Raw genomic sequence first — 27,945 nt, 5'->3', positions numbered from 1 at the left:
GTTTTCAATGTATCTTTGAGGTTATCTGTGGGAGAGGAACTCCCTGAGGTCCTCGAGATTTATACATAGGAAAGGAGTTCCTTGAGGTCTGTGCAAGTCCTCGAGGTTTATCTGTAGGAGAGGAACTCCTCTAGGCATTCTGCATGTCTTGGAGGTTTAATAAGAAAGGAGCTCCATGACGTTTTCAACCTGTCCTCAAGGATTTATTTGTTGAAAATGAACTCCTCGATATCATTTTTTTTAATGAGTTGATTGCTACCAAACCCATCGTGGGTTGGGTAACTCCTCGATATCATAAACATATCCTTGAAATTTATCCATACAAGAGGAGCTCTCGAAGGCGGCTTTAATATGTGTTCTCAAGGTTTATATTTGGGAGAACTCCTCAAGGTCTTCAAAGTGGGAAATGATCGCACAAAAAGATGGTGATGTGGAAATCTAAGTCAATTCATCACAACGAACTGGCTTAGAGACACACTTGTGGTGCTTATATGGCGATAAGCAAATACTAGGTCCTCACACGAGTCATTAACAACGAAATATCATTACACATTCAAAACAGCACATGCATCGTATGTTGCCATAACTAGCCACTTACCTATCATAAAAGGTCGTCCTAGATCTGTAAAAAATACAACAGGAGAAAAGAAAAGGAACTAATATTACAATAAGAAAATGTCAGGATTATACATTATTAATGCTTGGAATCTCTTCAACTGCTTTAGCTTTTGAATGTTCAAGGATAAAATTAAACATATATAAAAAATTATACATATGCATGACAAACTGCACAATAGCACTGAACAAACTGTACTGCATGCTTTAAAATAATGCCAAAATTATATAGAATTTTGCTCCATCCTCCAGCATATCTGCATATATTCTGACGAGATTCAATAAAACTATGAATCAAAACAGATGTTTTGTAGACGTACCAAAGTCAATGCCATGCACTGAAAAGTTTCATTGCGACCAATAATATCGTTGCGGACAGTGTTAATTGCTAATCTCAAAAAATCGTGATTCTCGTTGAGCAAGCAAGATGTCACTATGTACCCAACCTGCAGCCATTTATAGCATGACAAATGTTAATTAACCAAGAGACATGCCCTAAATTCTAAAAGAGGAAGCGAACGTCTGAGCACAAATAACTGGCCAAAAAAAAAAAAAAAAAACAGAAGCTATTTCATTTAAGAACCAAATGTGATTAAATTATAGTTCAAAGCCAATAATGATACTATATCTAAAGGATATTTCCTGACCTCCAAAATTCATTTTATTACATGTTGTTTCATATCACAATTCTGTTGAAGCAGGCAAACAAAAACATCAATTGCTGAGAACTGAACTATCATCATCATTCTTGCCTTTATCCCGTACCAACGGGGTCGGCCACATGGAGAGAACTGAACTATCAATAACAATAATTAATCTCATTGGACCCCCTGAATCAGGGGAGAGAGAGAGAGAGGGAAGGAAAAATCTTATGAACTCAGACAGAACATGAAGTTTTGGCCTCAAAAGGAAAATAGACTTGTGTGGAGGCATTAATACCTGATTCAAGAGCTCAAGAATATGTTCAATAGGGATATAGTGGAAGATATTGGGCCTTGAAACATCACATTTCACATCTTTCCATAAAATAACCTTAAACTTCAAAAAAAATTCAAACTTGATTATATAAATATTCAAACTTGAAAGGGAACTTGGTAATTCCTAAAGGAGACAATGCAATAATTACATGTCCCCTTAAAAAGTTATACTCCCCAAGTGTGACATCTAATATGGGACACGGAGTAATATTTATGCATCGATGCATTTCAATACAAACATTTTCTACAATCAGCATGAGAAGGGTGATTATAAGCAAAGATAGCACTTAATTAGCCATTCAAGCTCATTACAAGCCACTAAACAAACCAATTATTTATGTGAAAAGATGAGAATGGGTACATTATTAGAAAAAATTCGGAAGATACCTGCTTTTCTGGATACTTTGGTGAGGATATCAAAGAAACAGCTTCCATATGACCAAAATCTACATCGTAACCCAGCATATAAATGTAAAGCATCTTCCAAACATATTTCTTCTTCTCATAAGGGGTCAAACCCTGTCAAAAGGAAGAAAAATCAAATCAATAACCAAGGGCTACCATTCAAATATCAAAATACATTCTGCATATATTTAATATGATTAAAAGAGATAATCCACAAGTATGGACATGTAGATATGGACAACCATAAAATTAGGAATAACCAACATAAATAAGAACTGCTAATCAAAATAATAGAAAGGGAGTGAAAGCATTTTTTATTGTGCCAAAATCTTTGTAGCATAGCAAATAAAGTGTTGATATAAACATCTAAAGGGTACTAGGGAACCTTCCAGAAGGTGCTGGTATGGCCGTGGATTCTGGCCAGAGTTATGGGTGGCGGGTGTTGTAGATCCACCATTACTGAGTTCCTGAGCTCGCCTGAGAGGTGGGCTCAGGGATTCAATTCTTGCCGTTTGTCCAAAAAAAAAAAATTTCACACCTGCTCAAAAAGAATTCGTTGCCCGACAAATTGAGGCAAAAAATAAACACAGATAGAAGCTTCAGAAACATTGTTTCAGCAAAAAGAAATTGCTGCTAAGTATGGGTATGCATAACATTGTTTCAGCAGAAACATGTACTTTTCAGATAGTCCAACTAAAAATGACAATCTTACGATGATGTAGACAAGGAATGAATCATACAAGCAGAAGGGAAAGAAGAGAAATATCACGACTCAGGTTTATGTGATGAGGATAGATTTTTGTTCAAGCATCCAATTAATCAAATTCCAACTCTAAAGACACAGTTAAATTCATAACTTTTAATACTCTTAATTTAATTGTGTACCATAATTGCCACTTTATGTAATATAGAGTGTCAACATGGGTACCCAAAGGGCATACAAGTGGTATCTCCTCCTTCCAAATGGAAGGTTGAGGGTCGGAGTCCCTAATTGCACAAAAGGTTGTGTGCGCCGGAAAAAAACATGGGCACTTCAACCATCCTGAATCAATTATGTAACTAAAATAAATAAATAGAGATTTTTCAATACAATTATGTAAGATGTGCTTTCTAGGTACATGTCCAACCAGACATGTTGGCAACATTTCTCATACACATAACAAACTTTATGTTTCCTACGGCGATACTTTACTTGTTTAAAAGAAATTATGTAACATATGAAGAGATAGCAGTAGAGAAAAGTAAGACAAAAAATATAAATTGAGTTACACATTAAAAATAATGGCCCTAACAATCTCAATGAAGAACACTAATGTCAAACCATATCCCTTAATTAAAACTAGACCCAGCTCCAAGAATTAGATAACCATGACTAGTGCTCCCATAATGTCTGAATCAGCCAAGTACAGTGCTCTCATTACAAACTGGTGACTGAACTATTAAAAGCAACAACTGCCTCCCACCCTCTGATCTAAAGAAAATCCCGAAAACATACAAGTATACTTACACACCAGAAATAAAGTATTAATACTTCTTACTCATTACTAAGATTGCAACCACATTACCACCTAGAGGAACACCTGGAGATCCTCTTCTGGCACAACAAAATACAACCAATATTCCCCATGCTTTCATCCAACTACGTATAATAAAAACTCATCAATGAAAGCTGACCACATCAAGGGTACATGATCTCACAAAAAATGGGTTGTTCCCTAACAACTATGTCCTCAGATCACCACTTCTATTGTCCTCTTGACAAGAGGCAAGCATTCCATTAAATCAATCCCTGAGTATTCAAAACCTCAGTGTTAGGTTCCTACTCAATGATAGCATATATGAAGAAGCATCCTTTTCCCATAGTCGTTGAATTGTTTCTCCCAAGCTCTTTCAAATTTGTCTTGTAACCCAGGGCCCAGGCCATCTCTACCTATCCCTGTAGTTCGAAACATATACAGAAGGACACACTCCCCATTCATAAAATATATAACATCATTAATAATTCGTGATCCACTGTCAAACTTACTTTAGTACCAATAAACAATATTTAGATACTGGTGATTATCAAAACACTCAAAATAAACATATTCATGTCTCAATGTTCCAAAAAATGAAAATCATTCAATAAGCATCAATAACATAGCACCAAAAAGTTAACAAGAGAGGCACATCATGTAAATAATTTATACCACATTACAATCAGAAATTCAAATTCCAGTCAAAATCATTACCAAGGGCATTCTTACGTTGTTCTGGATATATGGAATTGAAGGGGTCCAAATCCATTGTTTAAAAGTTTTTTTTTTTTAATCAATGGATTTGGATTTGGTGCACATACATGTGTAAGTTTCAAATGCTCGTATATAAAAGTTTGTTGTAACAAAGGGCTTTTTTTCTTCTTCTTTTTTTGTTTCCACGCCATTTTATTTCATAAGTCTATCCCCGTCACAACTCACAACACAAAGCAAACAAGGATAATCATCTTACTCATTAAAATTAGATCCTAACCTTCACCAACTCTCTCTCTCTATTCAATCTTAGAAATTCACATCTGGGACATCAATCCCAGACACTCACTAATGAGTTGATGTTAACTTCTAGACAAACTCTGACTTATCAAAAAAAAAAAAACTTCTAGACAAACTCTGAACCTCACTTATTCATGGATTCTTGTATAATTTCAGATAATTGGATGATATGTCCCAACAGCATGGAATTTAATTTAAATGGGTACATCCAAATTCCAATCAATGTGATAATTAAACCACTGGCTTCAATTTTTTTTATTCAAATGTGTGAAATAAAAATCCACCAAATCATATTCTTTTTTTTTTATAAGTCAAAAAAATCCACCAAATCATATTCGAAAAACATATGCAACCTTGTTCCTTCCAATGTAGAAATGCAAAAGCATACTTATTCTTGGCTTCTTCAAGATGGAGGAGGACGGTTTCTCTTGGGTCTTCTCTGGTGTGTATGGGCCGGCGATGACTGCGATAGGCCAGTTTTGTGGGAGGAGCTTAGTGGGGTGAAGGGGAGGTGGCCTTTTCCTTGGTGCATGGCAGGAGATTCTAATGTGGTGAGATCACCGTCGGAGAGATCTACTGGGGGTCCATAGACCCCGGCTATGGTTCTTTTTTCAGAGTTTATTGATTGCCATCAGCTTATTGATCTTCCATTGGAGGGTGCTTCTTTTACTTGGTCCAGCGTAAGGGAGACGCCTACTTTTCCCTCCTGGATAGATTTTTGATCTCTGGAGAGTGGGAGGAGAAGTTTCTGGATGCTGTTTAGGCCGCTCTGGCTAAGGTTACGTCGGATCACATTCCTTTGGTTTTCGACTATGGAGAGTTGTGTCCACGTTGTACCCCCTTCAGATTTGAGAATATGTGGCTTAAGGCGGTGGATTTTCAGGGGTTGGTGCGATTTTGATGGGAGGAGGATTTGGTTGTGGGAACTTTGAGCTTCATTTTAGCAGGGAAACTTCGCCTTCTAAAAGACAAGCTCAAAAAATGGAATAAGGAGGTTTTTGGTAATATGGAATGGAGGAAGAATAGAGCCCTCGCTGACATTGCAGAGTTAGACAGATTGGAAGCAGTGTGTGGTCTTGTTGAGTCTCAACGTAATAAGAGAGCATCTTGTCAGGCTGAATGTGGTGAAATCGTGGTTTTGGAGGAGGTTTCGTGGCGTCAAAAATCTCGGGCCTTATGGCTCAAAGAGGGTTGACTGTAACACTAAGTTCTTTCATCGTACCGCCAATGCCCATAGGAGGGGCAACCACATTAGGCGGATGTGTGTGGATGGAACAATGTTGTGTTCTAAGGAGGAAGTGCGTACGGGGATTGTTTCTTTCTATACACTGAGCCTCTTCGTTGGAGGCTATGCCTCGATGGTCTTCATTTTGATTCTATTTCAGTAGAGGATAAGGGCTTAAGAGACCCTTTACGAAGGAGGAAGTTCTTTTGGTGTTGAGGAGTAGTAATGGCGACAAGGCTCCAGGTCCGATGGTTTCACTATGAGGTTCTTACTAGAGAGCTGGGAGGTTGTTCGTCAAAAGGTTATGGGCACTTTTCATGAGTTCTATTCTAATGGGAGGTTCGAAAAGTCATTGAATACTTCTTTATTGCCCTAATCCCCAAGAAGGGAGGGGCAACTGACATAAAGGACTTCAGACCCATTAGTCTGATTGGGTGTATGAATAAGTTGATCGCATTGGGTGTATGTATAAGCTGATCGCTAAAGTCCTTGCGCTACGATTGAGGGAGGTTCTGGACATTGTCATTTCTGATTCTCATAATGCATTTATTGGGGGTAGACAAATCCTAGATTCCACACTTATTGCCAGCGAATGTGTGGATTTTAGGCTCAGTAGTGGGATTCTTAGAGTTTTGTGCAAGTTGGACATCGAGAAAGCCTATGATCATGTTTGCTGGAACTTTATATTTTATCTGTTAGAGAGGATGGATTTCAGAGAGAAATGGAGGCGATGGATCGTTATTTGTGTCTCGTCTATCAGATTCTCGATGTTGGTTAATGGGTCCCCATTGGGGTTTTTTGGCAGCTCTCGTGGTTTGAGGCAAGGGGATCCTCTCTCCTCTTTCCTGTTTATCATTGTCATGGAAGCTCTTAGTAGGTTGATGAGACAGGCTATGGACTTGGGGTTCATTCGGGGCTTCAAGATTGGTTCAGACGCAACTCATCAGTTGGAAATTTCTCATCTGTTTTTTGCGAACGACACTCTGGTTTTTTGTGAGGCTGAGGTCTCCCAGTTGAGATATTTGCGATGTGTCCTTGTTTACTTTCAGGCAATCTCTGGGCTGAAAGTCAACATGGAAAAGAGTGTGATTATCCCTGTGGGAGATATTCAGGAGGTGGAGTCTCTCGCAGCTGTCCTAGGGTGTAGGACGAGCTCCTTCCCTATTTCTTATTTAGGCTTGCCTTTGGGTGTCTCGACTAGAAGAGTGGGAAGCTGGGACCCAGCGATTGAGCGTTTTGAGAGAAGGCTGGCAAGGTGGAAGAAGCAATACCTTTCAAAGGGGGGAAAAGTTACTCTGATGCAGAGCACTTTATCTAGTCTCCCAACTTATTTCCTTTCGCACTTCCAGATCCACTATACTGTTGTTGGAAGACTTGAGATGTTTCAACTGAATTTTTGGTGGGGCGGTAGAGGAGAGGAGTTTAAGTATCATCTTGTTCGATGGGAACAGGTTTGCAGGCCCTCAGGTTGGAAGGCTTAGGGATTAGAAGATTGGCCCCTTTCAACAGGGCCCTCCTAGGCAAGTGGCTTTGGAGATTCGGCAGTGAACGACACAGATTATGGAGGAAGGTTGTTTTTTGTCGATTTGGGGAGGAGAGGGGGGGATGATCAGCTAGACCGGTCAGGTCTACTGTCGGTGTGGGTGTTTGGAAATCTATTGGGAGAGGTTGGGATGAGTTCTCAAAGCACATTAGATTCAGAGTCCAGGAAGGAAGGAATATCCGGTTTTGGGAGGATGCTTGGTGCGAGGACCTTCCTTTGTCTTGTCTGTACCTGAGGTTGTTCAAGATTGCTGCTGATAGACACGCTATTGTTGCTGACTGCTATCGCCTTGATAGTGGTAGGTTGTCTTGGGATGTTTAGTTCCGGCGATCCTTTCAGGATTGGGAGTTGGATGAGGTCATTGGTTTGTTGGATCTTCTGTATAGACAGGAGGTGGATGGCACCGGGTCGGATTCTTTGACTTGGGTGCTTTCTCCTAGGGGGACGTTCCAAGTCCGGTCCTTTTTTCACCAGCTTTCAAGGTTTCGTGGATCCACCTTCCCGTGGAAAACGGTTTGGCGCTCGAAGGCTCCTCTTCGGGTGGCTTTCTTTATATGGACGGTTGTTTGGGGCAAGATCTTGATTCTGGACAACTTGAGGAAGAGACAACATGTTATCGTTAACCGGTGTTGCTTGTGCATGAATAATGGAGAGTCTATGGATCATCTTCTCTTGCACTGTCCCGTAACTCATGACTGCTGGAACCTTTTGTTGTGTCTCTTTGGTGTTCAGTGGGTTATGCCCCAGACTTCAAGAGATTTGATTGATTGTTGGAGGGGCCAAAGGGCGGGGGCGCGCGCCCGTAATTTTTGGAGAGTGATTCCCCTTTGTATTGGGGGGAGTCTTTGGAAAGAACGCAATTGAAGATCTTTTGAAAGGGAGGGGACCTCCATTGGGGCTTTGAAGTTCGCTATTCTTTGTTCTCTTTTTAGTTGGGGTATGGAGAGAGATTGTATTTCTTTGGATGAGATTATGGACTTTTTGGGTCGCTGGGTCCATAGATCTTATTTTTCTTTTACCTTTTCTCGTTTCTGTACCGCTCTTGAGACGCGTTCCCCTTTTGAACGCTTTCTCATACAATTTTACTTATCAAAAAAAAAAAAAAAAAAAAAAAAGAATCTGCTGAAACCTCCTTATGTTTCCCATACTTTCCATTACTTAAAAAGCGGTAAGGTCACCACCATGAGTCAGCTTTTAAAAGAGGCATTGCATGCCCTCTTACAAGGCGAATCCACATAGGTTCAGTTAATGTCAAATTCATCCACGTGAAAAATGAAATGAGTTCACCTTCAACTAAAATGGCTCCTGGGTAAGGAGTATGGACTACAAAATGCCATTTATCCTTTCTGCTGGGCACATAAAACTCTTCTACAAAACCACTACTTAAAAGATCACTAACCAATAATACTAAGAATTTGTCTCTAAATTAATCCAAGGTTTTTTGCTAAATTAGCTCATCAATAGAACAATTACGGTTGAAACCATTTGTGCTTAACGAAATTAACCATTCCAAATTACCTACCATTGCCTGCCCCTAGCTATAGTCCCAATTCAAAGAAATTGAAGGAAAAAAAAAAACACACACACACACACACACAAAAAGAAAGTACTGAAAAGTGACACCCTATCTGTCTACTCCCAGAAAATTATATTGACTAAATCAAGATATAATCTACAAAACTGCATATCATTGAGTTGAATAGCCTTGAAGCCAAATGAAGAGAATTTCAACATTTCATTGATCTTTATATAAGACGGTAGATCGAAAGATTGTACGGTGACGAAAGTTACAGAAAAAGATACATATACATATATGTGTGTGTTCATATATGTCTGTAAAGGATAAACCCTAACCTTCTCGTTTTTGAAACGGGTACGGACGTTGCCGAGCTCTTTATCGACCCGGAGGCGTTCCTGTTCTTTGTTCTGGCAATTCCGGATGTCGCTGATGAATACGGAGAGACCTCTCATGCCCGACCACGCCATGAGAGGACGCCTTAGTAGCTTCGGATCTTTCGACTCTCTATGTCTCTCTCTAGATCCTAGCCGTTCGTTTAGAGAACAAGAAAAGACGAGAGCGAGATCTTGCAGAAGAGCGAACGAGTGTGTAAAAATGGCGGTGATCCAGAGAGGAAAAGAGTGGTTTTAGAGGGAGGAGGAGAGGGGAGAAGGTGGACTGAGAAAATTTGGAAGAGCCGTCGGCCAGTGCAGAAGACGACTTTTACCAGTTGTGCATCATTTCAATTAATTTCCAACTGGGGGAAAAATAAAAATAAAAATAAAATATTAATACCCCGCAATAATTTCTATTTGTGTTCGTCCTAATATATGTTTTTGTTATATTGTTTCCGGGTCCCGTCCCGGTCCATCCAATAAAATAAATAAAAATATGAGGTATGGACTTATGGGGTCTGCTTAACTACAGTTGTCCTCTGTAGTTTTTTAATTGTGATCATGCATAGTGTTAAAATTTCATACTAAAATTAATTTGCATTATATTATATAAATCAGTTAAAATTTTATACACTATTTCTTTTGATTTTATTTGATTAAATTAAACAGTTAATATTTAGACCCTCTTGTATATATTTATTTTAATTTTTTTAAAAAAATTATTAAATGACATGAAGCAATAAATAGTTAATACATGTTTTATGGGGATGATATTAGGGTTAAGAAAAACTAAAAATGCTAAAGATTGTGCTATAACAGTATCTCATCTGTTTTCTTTTTTCAAAAAAAGTTATTAAAAAATATTGAGACTTTGTATATTTATAAATCTGCGTAATATAATAGATTGGGTGTTTCACGGTTTGACCAATTACTAGGTAGAGTTGACATCCAATTCATATAGGTGTTTCACGGTTTGACCAATTACTAGGTAGAGTTGACATCCAATTCATATAAATACATTCACTTTTTTATTTTGATCGGACGTGTGATAAGTTTTCTTTTAGGTAGAGTTGACACCCAATTCATAAAAATATATTCATTTTTTCATTTTGATCGGACGTGAGATAAGTTTTCTTATAACACCTATGCCACCTCACACTGAGTTGTTAAGATAAAAATAAATTTTAGAAGAGACTTTAAATGTATTGAAGTATAAGTTATATAACCATCCGATAGTATCATATCAGCAACAAACGTAACCCAGAACAGATATATGAGAGCACTATAAATGGAACTTCAAAATTCACAAAATTACCTTTTATATCAATCATTTTGGAGATCAGGAGGAAGAATTTTCTAAACAACCCCATGTAGTGGATTATGAAGCACTTTAAGAGACACCACCATCCTCTAAAAATATATGGAAAATGATAAGGGGGCAAAGAATAACTCTCGAAAAAAATGATCGAATTTAACCGTGGCCAAGCTATTTAAAATTTTATAAATCATTGCACATGAAGAGTAAAAAAGTCATCACGTACTTAGCTCACCCCCAAAAATAAATTGAAAAAAAAAAAGTTGTTTGAGAAGAATACGAGGAAGGTAATGGAACCATAGACACTGTGAAAATGACCTGAAGAAGGTGGGTATATATATAAATAGAAATATATATATATATACATACATACAATTACATATATGTTGGTAACAGATCATAAATATTCAAAGATTTTTTTTCTATAAATTTCTCAATAGATTTAGGTATTATTCAATGATCTAATTTTAAGAATTACATGATCATCTTGTATTCGAATCACACAAAAAAATTCGGGAGTATTCACAACATCACTCTTTGATTCGGAATTGGTTTTCTCTCTGCATGGGGTTTTGAATCAGTTTTCTTCTTCAGCATCAATTCAATTGGTACAATGATTTAATTTGATGTATCTAGTCCGTGTAAATTATAAAATATACCAATTACGAAAAACAAAAAAAATTAAAATATACTACGTAACAAGATAAAAATAAGTCAATTCTTAAAAAAATGATAAAAATAAGTTCTCTCTAATTTTAGAAACTAATGAGTTTTCGGATATTCCTTTTTCATGATATACTCTTTTACTTGACGTGGATGATTAATTCAGGATATCTTTCGGTCTCCATTACTGCTCAATATATATATATATATAGAAACCCTTGGACATGTGACATAACAGTAGTTATAATCCCTTGGACACGTGACATGACCGTAGTTATAATCCCTTGGAGACATAACAGTAGTTATAATAGAATTATGTGTACATTTAATAAACAAAAGACTAAATATTAGTAGCATCTACGACAATTAGCATCATAAGCTTTACGTACACTTTCCAAAAAATAAAAATAAAAATAAAAATAAAAATGTAGAACATCTCATCAAATAACCGTCATGCAGTATAAAAATCAGTTAGACATCATGTATTGGGCATTGACCATTTGGATTATTGGTTAAAAGTTAAAACATGATTTAACCCTAAGATAGTTTTTAGGAATAAAAGAAAATAGATGGGGGGCTCATATTAATCAAACAGAGTGCATTGCCACCAAAACTAAATCTATCGAGCCTCAGCTAATCTGGGTTAAAAACAGTAAGAGAATTTTTAGGAATAAAGAGCAAAATCGGTTACATCGATTGAACACAAGCCAATAAAAACCTTTCATATAATTTCATTGGTTGACAAATTTACAATCTTGTTTAGAAATACTGTACATGTATAACCCAAGGAAATAAAAACAACATCATCAATGACTATGTTTTGTGATTGAAACACACTGTATAATTATATATACTCCTCTATAAGCTCCACCCAGAAACAGTTGTTGCATATTTCAGTCCCACCTTCAAAAGGTGAAAAATCATCCCCACCAAGCTATAAAGGAAGAGAGGAAGAACATTTCCATCTACATGAGAGGAAGCGTGACATTTCACCAAAAACAGTTCTGTGGCACAGACCATGGCTTCAAATTAGCCACCCTTTTTTGAAGTATTGCTCATCTTTAATACAACACACAGACTTCTTGTATTCTAAGCACTCAAAATAAAGAGAAACTTTTCCGATGGCTGGAATGACGGGAAAGCCGTACCTGCTGCTCGACTGATCCTCTTGGCGATGGCCCTTTGCTTTCAACGATATCTGCTTTAGCATCTGAGGACCGTGGAAGAAACTTGCACCCAATTCCCCGTGCAATAAAGCGGGGAGAACTGAGGGAACTGTGTGATTTAGTCACCCTTTTCATCTCTAGCTTTATTTTATTGAATTCTTCTTCCAGTTCCCCAACTTTAGATCTCATCTTTTCCATGTCCACCTTTAAAACCTGGTTCTCACGCACCACGGACACCCATCCATCTCTCTGTACAAGCTGGCCCACCATGTCACCTGGGACCGTAACCGGACCAGGAGGGGCACTTTCAGCATCCAAGACATGAAGACAACCAGCTAGAGCTGTTCTCAACTGCAACTGCTCGAAGAACAGAACCTGAAGAACTATTCTAAGTGGCAACCTTTCATTTTGAGATGCATGGGCACAAGCATCGATAGAGAGCTTCTGATAGTCCATGATATTGCACAGTTGTTCTTTCTCTTTATCTGAAAGCCAAGGGTGTGCCTGCACAACACCATGAGTCCCGGTAAAGCCTCCAATACAAAAAAGAAGCATTTATTTTAATAATTGATCCAACAAAAGGTTTTACACAGGTTATATGAACTGTAGACACTGAAACGCGGAGGTCCCAACTCTAAATCGAGAAAGCTCAGTGAACTGTACTTAGCAAGCTTCTGAGATGAATCTAGTTCTCCAAATATGACTATATTTGCTGAGTCAGAAAAGATTATAGTGGTCAAAATAGCATTTCTTATCTATTCTTTTTCTCTCCCTATATCTCCCTGCTTCCTGTATTGGGTTGGATAAAAATTAAGTACTAAAAGAAAAATGACTATGCAGAGTTTCGAGGTTTCACAGAATGGGAATATAACCTCTTCCGTATCAATTGAGGACACAGATCCATCCTTCAGAAAAATTTAAAATAAAAAGAATAGTCGTCAATAAAATGTTAAGAAGGCCTAGCGGTACCAGGCCCCTACTTCTCAAATAGAGGTTAGGGGTTCGAGCCTCAGTGGAGGCATGTGTGTGTGAGTACCAACTAAGGAAGAAAAAAAAAAAAATCATTCATATATTAATCAGAATAATTCCCTGGGATATCCCAACACCCCATGAGTCTATCAGTCTATGTATGGAGGAGATTGAGTAGATAGATTCAAACCTTGAAATATATATCCAGTGCTCTGTATAGCCCATCATGCAAAGGTCTCGAAGAATCTGGTAGGGATTCTGCAAGTGAACGTATCTTTCCAGGTTTTAAGTTCACGTCAGAAGCAACCTCTGCCATGTAGCTATCTATCAACTTTGCGACTTTTCTTAATGGTCCAGATGAGGGTGATGATTCTAGGTCAAATGATGATGGCGAAAATGTAGTTGCACTTGGTTCTAAAGAGATGAAATGATGAGTAATTCGTTCAACACAGTCAGTGTTATATAAAGCATCAGAATCTGAATACGTAGGTATCAGTAGACAATCAAGGGTTGCCAGTTCCAGCTGCATCCCTATTCTCCTCTCCAGAAAGTCCTGACATGTATGATTAACACCCAGTATCAAAGCAACACGAAGAAGTCCCAATAGAAAACGGCAAAAAGATTTCCCCTTCTTTTGGGGGAGCAGCTTTACAATGCTTTCCAGCAGAACCTTCTGGTCCACAGCAGCAGGTGTCATGCTGAAACTTGCAACTGTAATAGCTTTTCCACTTGGTCCACCCTGCCACCGGCCCAAACCTGGAAGGTACTTTCTAGCATAATACATTATAGCACCTGCTAAGTTTTCAGGTCTTATTCCTCTTTCTTCCATTCTCTGAATAAGTCTTTCAAACAAACCCACACTTAGATATGATATGTCTTCAAACCACCAGTCAGATTCTGAGCTCCGAATCCTTGCACCAGTGTTTATGCCATTCCACAGGATGCTTCCACCAGGGCTCTGCAAGCTACCATACATCATCATGGGCCATCCAAACAAACTAGGATCCGTGCAAACCATCATAGATAGAACATTCAAACATTTGCTAGTTATTTGGAGCTTGTCAGCTCTTGCTATGACAGGTTCACAACTTTGAAGAGACACAACACAATCTTTCCAGTTCTGGAGTATATTCTTATGGAAGAAACTCTCTGACTTTGACAATAAGTTACCTTCTCCATTCTCATCTGTCATTTCAAGGTAGTCTGCTGCACAATACACCATCACTATGTTCCTTGGTGTAAATTCCACCCGGACACCATAGCAGAATTTAGCTGCAACCAAGAAAGTGTCAGGACCACCAGGAAACTCTTCTAAAGCCATGGTGAATGTCCCGTCGTGGATACTTTGAGATTCTTCAACCATTTTCGCTATCTTCCCACAATTTGACATGAGAGGAAACTGAGGATCATACATTGATGTATATTATTAGAATATAGAGTAGAAAGGAAGACAAGTCTTTTACCATATCGAAGACAGTACAACAACAAACATATATGTAAAGCAAAAAACATCAACATTTTCCTTAGGCAGTTTGTTATGATAATATCAACTAAAAGAGTACAGGAGTATCACATTAAGTATAAATGACAATTTTTTTTAATTGATAGATTCAATAAGAACTGATAGAATAGAATATATAAAACAAAGAATCAAAGAAGACAGTGAATGAAATAATGAGCAAACCAGCTATAAATCTTCTCAACCAGAGAAGAAAAAAAGGAAATAAAATTTTCAGAAAGTTTCCTCTTCACCAGTGAAATTGTTCAAATGCCATATTCAGTTTCTTTGGGGTTTATTTTCCAGCTGTTTGAAGCACTCATATATCTGGGAAATTACACGAGACTTTGGTACAGAAACAAGCATGACCAACTGCGAGGCTCAACCCTAGTAGAACATGAATTCAATTATTTAGACAGGGCATGACCACTTCAAGGATTCATTAGAGTCTTAGACCAATTTCTTAGAACTTCGATGTGGACATTCCCCCAAAACTAGCCAAACAATTCTCGATTAAACACATTTATGGGCTTTGCTTTCAATGATTTTGTGGAAGTAGTTATTTCAACATGCCATTATGAATCTGAAGGGGAACATTTGGAAAATGGAAATGGGTTTCTGAAATGAAGGGTTCGGATGAGTTGTCTCCAGGGTAAAAGCACTTGTGCCAGTTTATCCTGGATTATTCTGTCCCTCTGCTGATAATTGCCCAAATCAGTAATGGATAATGGCTCAGTTCCAAGAAAAAGTGATGAAACCGTGAATAAATCATATTCTTGAAGACATTAGAGAATTGGTGTCAAACTAAGCCGTGTGAAGGTATTGAAACAATCACGGATGCCCAACATGAAAAAAATTAAAACTTAAAACTCCTCAAATGTTGTTTGGGACAGTGATGTTGGATTTTACCATGTCAAAGATTATTTAGGCTTTTCAATTTTATACTCCTATGTTCTATTTTGAACCATATTCTACTGTGTCAAAGATTATGCAAGACAGCACAAGGGTGGATTGATCCTAATCTCTTGTAGCAGTATCACCATAACTAATGGAAGGTGAGTTCTTCTCAGCTGAGCAAAATTGATGGGGATCAAGATGAAATCCACACAAACGTGTTGACATGATCTTCACCTATGTTTCACATGGGGAAAAGATAGATGGGGATAAATTTATTTTCCTTATTATTAGGTATTTGTTGTTTGTATTTTTAGAAGTATATATTTCTGAATTATTTATTAATTAGGCTTGGTGTAGGATTTGATTATATACAAGGCCTTCATGTAATAAGATTATTGCTTGATAATTGAATTTTAGATTATTGCAAAATTTTATCCCTAAGATCTGTTTCTCTCCTCCACTCTAACTTTTCTTTCCTGTTCTTTCTTCTTCTCTTCCCCTCTTCTCTCTTCGTCTCTCCTGCATTAGTCGGTATCATATCGTGCATCAATTTGGAATCAAAGCTCATTGTTATTCTTCATCATTCCTACTCAGCCTGCACCATCTCCAAAAAATCAAAAGCTGATCTAGGCACCCATGACATTCCAAAGAGAAAGAAAAATAGGGAACAAAAGTCCCTGACCAACGGATAATGCTCAATAATGGCTCATCATCACCACATCCCTTTATACATGGATCCATCACCTCCCACTCTGAACCCTGCATCACCGTGATGAAACAAAGATCCCAAAGCACTGCCTTTGGAACCCATATACATCTACAAGTAGGGCCTTTGTTCTCTCTCTCCGTGTTGATTGATGAACTTACTGCATATGTTCAGGAAAAAGCCAGTTGGAGCTTCAATTTTTCTTTTTCTTTTTTTTGGATCATATAGTTTTGGCTAGCAAAATTAGTCAGAATTGTGGGAAATGCTTTAAATACTCTGGCTTAAGAACAAAAAGTATATTGAATGTAATTTAATAATTATTGGGATAAAATTGAGAAATTGATCAAAGATCTTGAGTGACCTAAAATCATTGTTTCCATTATCTTGGTTAGGTCACCTTTAACAAGAGACTGAAAATGTTGTGACAAATAGAACAAAAAAGGGATGGGGAAATTGGATAAGAAATTCTAGTGCATATAGAAAAATAAATATCAAATTAAAGGGGGTGGTACACATTGCTAGATAACAAAGGAACAAATATCCATAGAAGGGCATAGTTAAAAATGAGGGTGCTAAGAGGATTAATGAGTAGCAACACAAGAAAAAATTACAATACCAAATGCATATCCATGATAAGATCATCATAATGAAATTCATGACAAAATGAAGAAAATTTTATAAGGTGGTTTTGGCCATACTCAGGAGCACCAAATAAATACCCTAATGCTATGTTCAGTTGCATGGAATTGGTGCTTTGGATTTGGAGAAAATTTAGCTCAAACTTCAAACTAAATTTTCTCCAATTCCAATTCCATGCAGCCGAACATAGCATAAAGGTTATGGCGCATGAGGAGTTCGTTCAAATGGAAGGGAAAAAAGCGGTGACACATGACAGCATATAATTTAACGAAGGATATGGCGCTGAGATTTGCTCGACTTTCTTAAGACATTAAGCACGATCTTTTTCTCCAAATTAGTCCAAATGAAAAATAGAACCTCTACAGAATTTGGTGTAAGGTTTAACCCCAACAACGTATTTCTAGGGAAGCATGGAGAGTGGCAGAGGCTATACTTAAGTGACAAAGATGCAAATACTTAAATCACTGTAGTTTATCTGGGAAAATTAGAAGCATTACTGCACGAAAATCCCCTCCCAAGATCAATCTTGATTTCCCCCACCCAAAGGCCCAAGATTTCGTAAACCTATGGTAAATGCTGGACAACTACAGAATGTAGACCATTGTGAAAATAAAACTGAAAGATGCTATAACTTTACGTAGACATTAGATTTCAAAAGAAGAATTTTGATATCGAGAAACGAGCCATAAAGTGTCAGTAGCAAATTCAAACATTTGAATTAGAAAATGAAAAGAAAAGAAAAAGATTGTTCTAAGAACTTCAAGATCTGCGGCTTCTCGAGATAACTCTTGGACAAATTTAACATTCAAAAATGAATATTAGCTTAAACACATTAATTTTTCTTTATTGATATAGAATCAGGTAAAACTATTACAACATTATAAGTTTCTAGTAAGCATGAACCTCCACAGACATTGAAGAAAGAAAAATATGTAAAAGTTCATCTACACATCGGAAAGGCAAACTGACAGAATGTTCTTATCGTGTCTCACATACATTTTAGAATGTTAGGAAGAAATGACAATACCTTGTGAAGATGGAAGTTCACGCTGTCTATGGAAATAGTGATGTCGCTCGGCAAACCTGCATTGCAGAACCTGTCATATCCATGTAAAAATTTTCACACAACGCATCCCTCTCTTAACTCCATAAAAAGCTAAATAACTCATTCCACGAAATTGGTCACCCTCACCAATGGGCATTAGTCCAGATGGTATGATCTCTCTTACCCAGAAGAGAGGTTGAGTGTTCGAGCCCCTGCTAGGGGCAATGAAGTGAGTGTTTGTGTTTACTTAAACTTTCGAAAATTAAAAATTAATAAAAAATGGATCAACCTCAGAGCCAAGGTCGCTCCCCATTTCAAACAACAACTTGCAATCCAATTCCTATGATATCAGTCGGGTTCTCCATAAGCTTCAGATTCGACTGGAAGCTTCAGATTGGGTAAAATTCTTTCCCACTCTTCTTCTCCCAAGCTGTTTATTTCACAAATTCATCCTTCCAATCCGTGTTGATTCATGAATTTTATTTATTTATTGGCAAGTTAATTAATGAAATTCAATAAACATACAATTATTTATAAATAAATATAAAAAAAATCTGCAATTCAAGCAAGTGTAAACTGTTTTTAGACTCTAAATACAGAGCTATACATCCTAAGACATGAAATTGATATAGAATATGATATAAAATTGAATCAAAGAGCATTAAAGAAACTTTAGAGAGAGAGAGAGAGAACATACCAGTCAGTGCCCTCTCGGTAAAGCCCAGAAACCTTCCCAGCAGGAGGCATAATTGACCCCAAACAGACTCACCTCTCTCTCTCTCTCTCTCAACAGAGTCCAACCCAATTCATAACATCAATTCATCAAACACCCAAATACCAACATCACATCAACAAATCAAGAGTAAAAAAAAGAAAAGAAAAAAGAGGTAGACCAACAAACAAGGGTCTGGAAGGCAGTCAGTCCATAGAGTCAGTAAAAGTTCATCTGGGTCGTTAAATTATAGAGAAAGCAAAGGTGAGTCTTTACACCTAAGTGCGTGGGATTATAAAAAGCGAACTGAGTACCAGTAACAACCCCAACACAATCCAACAACAAAGCCACTGTAGTGTATACCATATAATATAATTATAGATATATATATATATATATATATATATATATATATATATTTCTAAACAAAAGCAAACGCACAGATCACGACACAGAACCGGCTTAAGAATAAAAGTGGGTATTTGTGAGAAGAATCGAACATTGGGTGGTCAATTTTGACAGATAACTATAAGCACAGCCACCACTAAATGATAGTAACTCCCATTGTGTAGAACATGCGTGCGCTCTGTGTGAGAGAGAGAAAAATTAGGCAGATTTAGGCCTGCCGACTATGGAGGAATTGGGTGGATCTGGGTAATCTACCTTGAGTAATTCATCCATTTTCAACAAAGTTTTGTGTCATCTATTTGTGAAGTGTGAATGAATTGAGGAGCTTGAGAAATGGTAAGAGATTTGGGACCCACCAACAGTAGTCGTTGTGGGCCTCACGTCCAGATCATCTGAGAAGAGCTGACAAGCCTGACAGTAGTCCTGCTTCCATCCTTCTCTGGTCAAAAGTCAAACAAGTGTACTTATATATTTGACAGCCAAAACAATATATATTGTATAATTATATATGTAATGTATATATGCATCAGCGTTTGTAAGGAACAATAAAACTCCATAACGGTCCGAATTTTATAAAGTGAAACTGCTTTTCAATTTCGTTATAATATTGCTCCTTAAGTAAAATTTATTGAAAATTTATGATTTTTTATTTATTTTTTGTATGAATAATCAACTCACCTTCCACAAACCAAGAAGTACTAGTAATGGACTAACCTGAGCTATAGTTAAGGTCCAATTAAAAAAAAAAATTAGTACTATTGTTTCTATAAACCCATGTACAACTCTTTCTTTTCCTATCAGCTCAGCACAGTCCATAGTATTTTTATAAATAAAAAAAATTATAAAATTTACAAAGATCAAGCCTTAAATATGAGCAAGCCCACGAACCATAGACATGCCTAATCACAAAATAAACCATAATAAAATATAATAGGGTCCAGCCCGGTAAATCAAACACATTGTTAGTCTATGGAAAAAGACCTAAACTCTTCGTGTGTAAGACACTAAGGCATAGGTGGATGGATATCATGAATTATTATTGTTAATCCAGTGAAATATTGAATTTTATTTTTGTATAAAAAAAAAAAAAAAAAAAAAAAAGAAAAAAGGGATTTGTTGATAACTTGATAATTTCTTGTTAAATTGGGTAATTTACTATATTATGGATTAATAACTAATCAGGGGCGGAGCACATAAGTCTTACATTATAATGTGAATTTATTGATAAGGAACATATATATCTTACATTCTTGTAGTTGTTTGTTTTAATACTTGTATAAAGCAAACTTTAATGAATTATTGACTATAAAAATACGTTAGAGTTTGGAAGTGTAAATGTGTTAAAAGGTTGTAGATTATTGGGTTTAATTAAATAACTGATGCATGATAATTATATATTTAGAGCATGAATGACACACTAAGTAGTCATGGGTTTAATTATTTTTAGTCCTCCCTACTTTACAATCGTGGCTCGCCCCTGCCACAAACAATGTCCATTTAAGTTGATCTGTGTAACTAAAACCTAAAAAGAACATCTGAAGGTGCAAGCAATGTCTATTTAGGATAATCATTAAATTTAATGTGATTTGAGACTTAAAAGGATTTAGGACTTTTTAAATTTTAACTCTAAAAATAGTTCTAAAAATTTTAAAGAACAGAAAATAATTTTCAGATAACAATAAAAGACAAGTTATCTAAAAACAGACCTTTTCAGAATTTTCAAAAAAACTGATTCAAACAGAGTTTTTTTTGTTCAGTTTTTTGTTTTCCAAAAATAAAAAATTATTCTTAAAATTACAAACCAAGCAGAGTTTTAATAATTTAATTGAAAAGGTTGGCAGAGGGATTAGTAAGGCTAAAACTTTGATCTTATTTAATGTATTCATGGAATAAAATTGTCATAATTTAGATTTTTTGGATTTTTTATTAGACTATTATTACATGTTGTAGGGCACCCTAAACTATTTTTTAGATATTTGTAATTACAGACGTGGATAAAGAGATTTTTTATGACTTCTTGAACACAAATTAATCATTTGCCCCAATTACATCAATTTTATTTTCGTTCACGGGTCACGGGTAATGGATAGTGATAAGAGAGAGAGCAATAGAACTGTAAATGATGGGAGGTGTGCGTCTCGATCGCTCTTTTTGTCGAACATTGCGAGTGCAATCATCGACAACGCGTGAGAGCAAATAATAAGAGCAGCGCTTGTGCTTACGGTGAGGCGGTGGTGATGATGGGTGGGTGCTAGTGGTCCAATTTGGTCCCCCGGCATGAATGAGTGCTACTTGTGCGTCTTAGGAGAAAGTTGAGAACAGAGACCAATATTATTATAGTATTATAATCCAATACTTGAGGTGAACAAAAATAAATGAAAACAATAAATGAAAACTCAAATTCAAGTTTGTGTTGTTGATACTAAGATCTCCTTCCTTTTTATTAATTTGGGATGTTGGACTTCACCCGACCATTCTTCAAGGACTCAGAAAGGGTAATTTTTTATAACGGACCCAATAAGTTACTTAAGTGTAAGTGTGGAAGATGTTTTACGAGTCATCAAAGCCAAGTGATCTTGCCACTGCACCAACCCTTTAGAGTTACTAAAATGTTTTTTTATTAATGCGTAGAAATTATATGTATACATGTAAATTTCGTAATCTGCATATAAAGAACAAAATAGAGAACAAATAATAATTTATTGATTTGTACAATCTTTTGAGATATTCTTTACAAAAGAAATAAAGTATCATTTGATTCGATCTCTTTTGTTAGTTGGATTCAATGATTGTTGGAGCTTAATCTTGAATCTGATTGTTGACAATCTTCTTCAAGTATTTGTAGTTGAAGAAAATCGCCAATGATTTCTGATCGAGAACTGGCAAAGCTTAATCTCGAACAGTGTTATATGGTGATTCGTCAAACTTGTTAAATCACGGAGAAAGAACGGCACAATTTTGATATATTTGTTGTTCTTTGTTGAATATGAGGAAGAACGGCACGACTTTAGATGTGCTTGTTGTTCTTTATCTTCATTGTTGTTCTTTATTGAATCTGATGAAGAACGACACGACTTTGAATGTGCTTGTTGTTCTTCATCTTCAGAGAGAATTTGGTGTTTGGATGTGCTTGTTGTTCTTCGCCTTCATAGAAAATTTGTTGAATTTGATGAAAAACGGCACGACTTTAAATGTGCTTGTTGTTGATCACCATGAAATTTTGATGAAAAACGGGACGATTTGATGTGTTTGTTACTCTTCGCCGTCAAGTTTTGATGTTGGGGATGAGTATTTGATGTGCCTGTTGCTCTTAACCTTTAGGTTTGGATGTTGGGGAGAATATTTTTGATGTACATGTTGCTCTTAACCTTCAGGTTTGGATGTTGGGGAGAGGAATTTTTGTATTTCTCCTTATTTCTGAGTCTATCAATTTCTGTACCCCTATCCTCCTTCTTCCGTGCCTCTATTTATATGCTTTTTGGATTAATAGGATGATGATACGTGTCATCTCCTGATAAGGACAAAATCATAACTGGCTCAGGCTAAATTGTGATAATTATCCATAAAAATAATTATTCTAAATATATTTTATTATAAATAATTATCTTTTCATTTAATCATTTGGGTTGGGTTAATTAAATAGCTTAAGTGGACCAAATTTAGGCCAATTAAATAACTTAATTAAACATTAAACTCATATTTAATAGGTCAATTCGTCAAAACAAAAGTCCCTTTCAAATTTAGTGTCTACAACCTGCTTTGTTTTTATCAGTTTCTATTCGTATAAAACGCTGTTATAATCTTACAACATCGTCAACATATAATATGTTGCATATATATATATGTATTATATATATAACTGTTTCTACGGATATCTTTATTGCATTTTGGTTTTTATTTTTATAAATACCCACACAATTGTGGTGCAATCGAACCCGCCCTAGCAGCTAAGAGGTCACTTAGACGTGACTACGAAAGAAAACTGTTGTGGTTGGACGAATCACCATGGCTGCTTCTGCCTGTTACTTCATAACACTATTAATAATGCATCATGTCATTAGTACGTGGAAGCAAAAACTTCAAAAATTAAATTGTATAGGAATTAACTCGTAAATGTCAAGAGGAATTATGTGTGTGAGCTTAGTTAAAAAAAATAAAAATAAAATAAATAGGAAAAATTAAGGACAAACGCATCTCTTAAAGACGGAGATGATTCTAAAGGTACAGCCTCACACATGTATGAATTTATTATTTAATTTTCTATCTTTACCCCGACAACAATGATACACACATGGACACCATATTGACTGATTGACAGTTTTGGTCAATACCAGTTTCACAAAGCATGAATGGAACGTTGTGAACAATCTGTGTCAACCAAGCAAACCCTGCTTTATCTTTTTGTTTTCTCATCGATTGACTAAAATTTAAGGCATTAGCACCAAGGACAGAATCAAAAAAGAGCCAAAGATAACTTTTAATCCTACCAATTCCAACCTGTCACCCATGAAGTATTTCTTTAATTTTACAGTTACCCTCTCAAACATAACTAATTACACGCAAATTAATCCCTTATATTGCTGATGATTGGTGGAATCAAATTCTTATAATTTTCAAAAAATTTGCAAATATGAAAAAATACTGTTTACTATTACATTTAGGTACACAAGTAATACTTTTTGTACACATAAAGTATTACTTTTCGCGCATCAAGTACCACTTTTTTGTGATACAAAATGGTACTTTTATGCCCAAAACAAAAGTGATATATGATGCACAAAAAGTAATATCTGCGTGCAAAAAAAGTAGTACCTTCATGAGAATAAAGAATGTTTTTGTCCACAGCTTTATTTTGGTCAACTTTATTTTTTCAAAACTATAAGACTTTTAGTTCATCAGCGCATCAAATAATAAATATAGATCATCAGCACCATTTATATATAATAATTCGTATCATTTAAACTCGAATTAGAGACAGATTAAATCCAAGACGACGGTAGATTTTACAATTTGCCCCCTTAGACACCTTAACCAGAGCTATCCTCTCTGTCTCTCATGGATATAAGATTGGCACAAAACAATGCTCTGAAAGATTCTGATCAATAATTTTAATAGTACAACCAACAAGTATGATCAGTTCACATGCATACAACTAAATAATGGCAAGTATATATGGATTAAATATTTAAAGGATTCTATCATGATCATTACAATCAACCATTCCATATGCTTATGGTACACAAACCAACCAACAAAATTTGAAAAAACCATATACAACCAAAAAAAAAAATTGAGCAAATTAACCAGTTCATTGAAAAAGCCAAATACGATATAAAATTGATCAAACCAAATAGTCTGTGAACACATAGAGAGAGATAAGCAGCATGATTGAGGATGTCTAACAGTTTGGTTGCTCATCAATCTTTACTCACTTGTACCAAAATGAGCTTACTTGAGATAATTTTGTTTTAAAATATTTAAAACAAATTATCTCAAATGGCTTTCAATAAAAGCTGGACTAGCCCAATTCTTTCCACTCGGCCCAATATACAGCTGACCCGATTTGTATGCATTATCAACACAGAGAAGCTAGGATATATATGGATTCAGAACCATGTCATGCATAATTTTCATCATAAACACCAAAAAATAATAATAACAATCTCCAATATGAGAAAATATTGAATTAACCAAGCATACCAAGTCATTGGTATATCCACCTAATTAAAAAAATAACAAATATTTTCAATACGAGAAGATATTAGGTAAGCAGGACATACCATGTTATTAGTATATGTAGTCAATCAACGCACTCCATTTATTGAAAGTGGCCTCACTTACATAAAGAAACTTCCCTCCATAAATTAAAATAGTGGATCTTGATTGGGTGGGTATACCAATAATGTGGTATGCCCAACTCACCCAATATCACCTAGTAGAGGATGTCATTTTTCAAAACTAAAACAAATAAATAAAATTAAAGAATATTCTTTATTATAATTAATCTTGAGTATGAAAACTGAAAAGTAAGGATAAAAAAGGTTTGAAAGATTAAAAATGAAAGGAAAGAGCTCTCTTACTTGGTGAAGATCTCAAATTTCCCAGTATTACCAACTGAGCTTCAAAAATGGGGCACATTCACATGCCACCTCCCATTTAACTTGCAATTTGCTTTCACAGAAAGGTTGTTGTCTGCGGTCTGTGTATAAGGAGACCTTTGAAAAGTTTTTTCAATGATTAATTTGCATGCAAAAACACAAACCACCATGTTGTTGACCACTAATATGAACTTCTGCATAACATGAGGAAGGAAATTCAATTTACTAATCAAAGTATTTATTTATTTTGCAAGTTTGATTGTTTGTTTCTTGGCCAAGAACATGATGAAAATGAAAAAAGTGATTTCACTAATCACACACAAATTTGCGGTCAGTATGTGATACTCATCAAAAGAGACTAATTCATGTGCCATTGCCGATTGGGGAAGAAAGTACATCCTATTTCGTTCCCTTCCAGATGTACTTTATAAAAAAGTTAGATATTTGCGAAATATTTCAACTTTTTTATGAGGTACATTCCCGAATAGACAAAACAGAAACATGTCTGTTCTACTAGAGAGGATTTCGGTCATAATACAGCTATTAGAGCATTTGGGGCGGTGTGCAGCTTATCATTAGTACTCTATTTGTGGCCCCCACATCAAATTATCTATTGCCTTCTCTGCATGTAGATAGAGATCTGTTTGGAGTACCACCATTTATTTTTTGGCTTTCTTTATTCACTTGTTTTGTGTTGAATTGTATAACTCCGGAAACAGTAATAAAACGGCTAGTCTTAAACAGTAATAAATGATTATATTATTTAGCCTATAAATATTAATTCTCATCTTCAATAATTTTTATCTTCAATAATTCTCTCTCTCAATATTTTTTTTTAACATTCATCTCTATGGATCCTCAACCTCCATTTTATCGCCCCCATCTCAACCAATCTCATAACTCCGAATTACCACCGCAATCCAATTATAATTTGGATTCTTTAATTTTTTTTCAATCCGAAAATCCCTCTCAACCCCAATGCTCTTATTTTCTATTCCAACCTACTCAATACCAACCCGTACCATATCCCCAATTCCAACCTCATTACCAAAAAGACAAAAAATTATTAAATTCAAATTTAAAATTTTTATTTTATTTTTAAATTAAATTAATAAAATAATAAATAGAAAATGAGATAATTGGGTTCCACACCATGGAACATATAGATTAAAAAAAATAAAGTATCACATCATCACTTTTTAGCTTACGTGGCACTCTATTTTTAAAAAAGTAGATAGATAACTTGTGTGCCCACACCACTTACTCTTAGGTCACTAGTAGTAATACCATAACAAAGACCAAAATAGATGCTAATTTGTTGTACTTGAAAAAATAATAATAATAAATCTTCTTTGCATTTTCATACTCCCTCTGTCCTATATTCGTTGTCAACGTTGAAAACTTTGACTAACTACCATCTTTTATCTTTGAGTAATTTGAGATCATTTTTAGTCGTATTACTTTTATATACTTATATACTACCTCTATATTATATTAGATGTCCACTTCAGAAACTTTGACTCACAAAAAATTATAAGTCAAAATTTTTGAAGTGGACATTTAATATGTGAAGGAGGTAATAGTATTTAGGTCAAGAAAAATCCAAGCTATAATTCTTTGCAACTCCACAGACCCAACAACATGGGGCAAAAGCTTCATAAATGTTGCACGAACAGAGGTCCTTGCAGCATACATGCCGTTCTCATGGTCTGTTCTCGGTCACTGTTTCCTCTGTTAGATGAGTCGCGGAATGACACTGTCTCTCTGGCTTGTTGGAGAGAGTTGTTGAGCCGGGTGAGCCCCACTCAAACCTCCTTGTCCTTTCCATTCAAGCTTCGAAGTCTCTGTCTTGCCTTATGTCTTCTTCAAGACTACTACTCAATCTCTCACTCTATTTCAACAACCACCCTAAAAGAGTTTTATCAGTTAGTTAGAATCAAGATACAAATTAGTACACTAGAACAAAATTTTAAAAGAGGCTACCTAATTACATTTTCACTAAATTAATAATTAGCTAAAAATTAAACATAAAATAAATAAATGGATCATCAGAGCAGAGCATTGGTTGATTTGCCAGGGATTGTTTGTTGAAACAGATTGAGAGATTGAGGAATACCCTTGAGGAGGAAATAAGGCAGCGAATGGAGTATATGTCGAAGAGATATGAAGACAGAGTTGGCTTGAAGGTTGAAGGTTTTCTTCTGTTAGCTTGAAGGTTGAAGGTTTTCTTCTCGGTCACTGTTTCCTCTGTTAGCTTGAAGGTTTTCTTGGGGCGAGGAGATGAGAGAGATGTTGGAGGAAGCTCAGGCCCTGCAACAATGAGGCACTTGTGTTCGTGCTAGCTTTGTGAAGCTGTTGTTGGGTCAGTGAACCTGTAAAAAAGGATAGCTTGAAGGTTTTATTGGCGCGAGGAGATGAGAGAGATATTGGAGGAAGCTCAGGCCCTGCAGCAATGAGGCACCTGTGTTTGTGCTAGCTCTGTGAAGCTGTTGTTGGGTCAGTGAACCAGTAAAAAAAGATAGCTTGAAGGTTTTCTTGGCGCGAGGAGATGAGAGAGATGTTGGAGGAAGCTCAGGCCCTGTTGGATGATAGCTGGCATGGAGTGAATTAATAGGAGTCTTTATGATGAGAGTGGTGTTGGTA

General features: G+C 36.1%; 2 protein-coding genes across 4 annotated transcripts in view; both read right to left on the bottom strand.

Annotated features, from left to right (window-relative positions):
- The window catches only part of LOC132269943 (AP-2 complex subunit alpha-1-like), a 29,983-nt gene extending 20,417 nt beyond the window's left edge, over positions 1 to 9,566 (bottom strand). The window contains exons 1-3 of one of the 2 annotated variants that reach the window (XM_059771162.1): positions 9,148 to 9,566; positions 1,980 to 2,111; positions 936 to 1,061 (exon numbers count right to left, since the gene is read on the bottom strand). In XM_059771162.1, the coding sequence (XP_059627145.1) occupies positions 936 to 1,061; positions 1,980 to 2,111; positions 9,148 to 9,279 (390 nt within the window). In that variant the 5' untranslated portion in view covers positions 9,280 to 9,566. Of the gene's footprint in view, positions 1 to 935; positions 1,062 to 1,262; positions 1,285 to 1,979; positions 2,112 to 9,147 lie in introns of those variants that run through there. The other variant, XM_059771163.1, reaches the window with a different exon arrangement.
- Positions 9,567 to 11,860: 2,294 nt separating this feature from the next.
- On the bottom strand, positions 11,861 to 19,518 carry LOC132269938 (BTB/POZ domain-containing protein At3g44820). Of its 2 annotated transcripts, XM_059771155.1 has the most exons (4): positions 18,782 to 19,518; positions 18,067 to 18,136; positions 13,490 to 14,698; positions 11,861 to 12,834 (listed from the first exon to the last, which is right to left on the bottom strand). In XM_059771155.1, the coding sequence occupies exons 1-4, from the start codon at positions 18,829 to 18,831 to the stop codon at positions 12,262 to 12,264; spliced, it is 1,902 nt and encodes a 633-aa protein (XP_059627138.1). In that variant the 5' UTR covers positions 18,832 to 19,518; the 3' UTR covers positions 11,861 to 12,261. The 2 variants fall into 2 exon arrangements, with proteins under 2 accessions (XP_059627138.1, XP_059627139.1); XM_059771156.1 differs by lacking the exon at positions 18,067 to 18,136.
- Between the last annotated feature and the right edge of the window lie 8,427 nt (positions 19,519 to 27,945).

The sequence above is a fragment of the Cornus florida genome, unplaced genomic scaffold, assembly GCF_030987335.1.
Source record: "Cornus florida cultivar Cherokee Brave unplaced genomic scaffold, ASM3098733v1 CherokeeBrave_3.0.0_Hap2_Chr08, whole genome shotgun sequence".
NCBI classification, from domain to species: Eukaryota; Viridiplantae; Streptophyta; class Magnoliopsida; order Cornales; family Cornaceae; genus Cornus; species Cornus florida.
The sequence above is the reverse complement of the archived record's forward strand: the minus strand, read 5'-3'. Positions and strand labels throughout refer to the sequence as shown.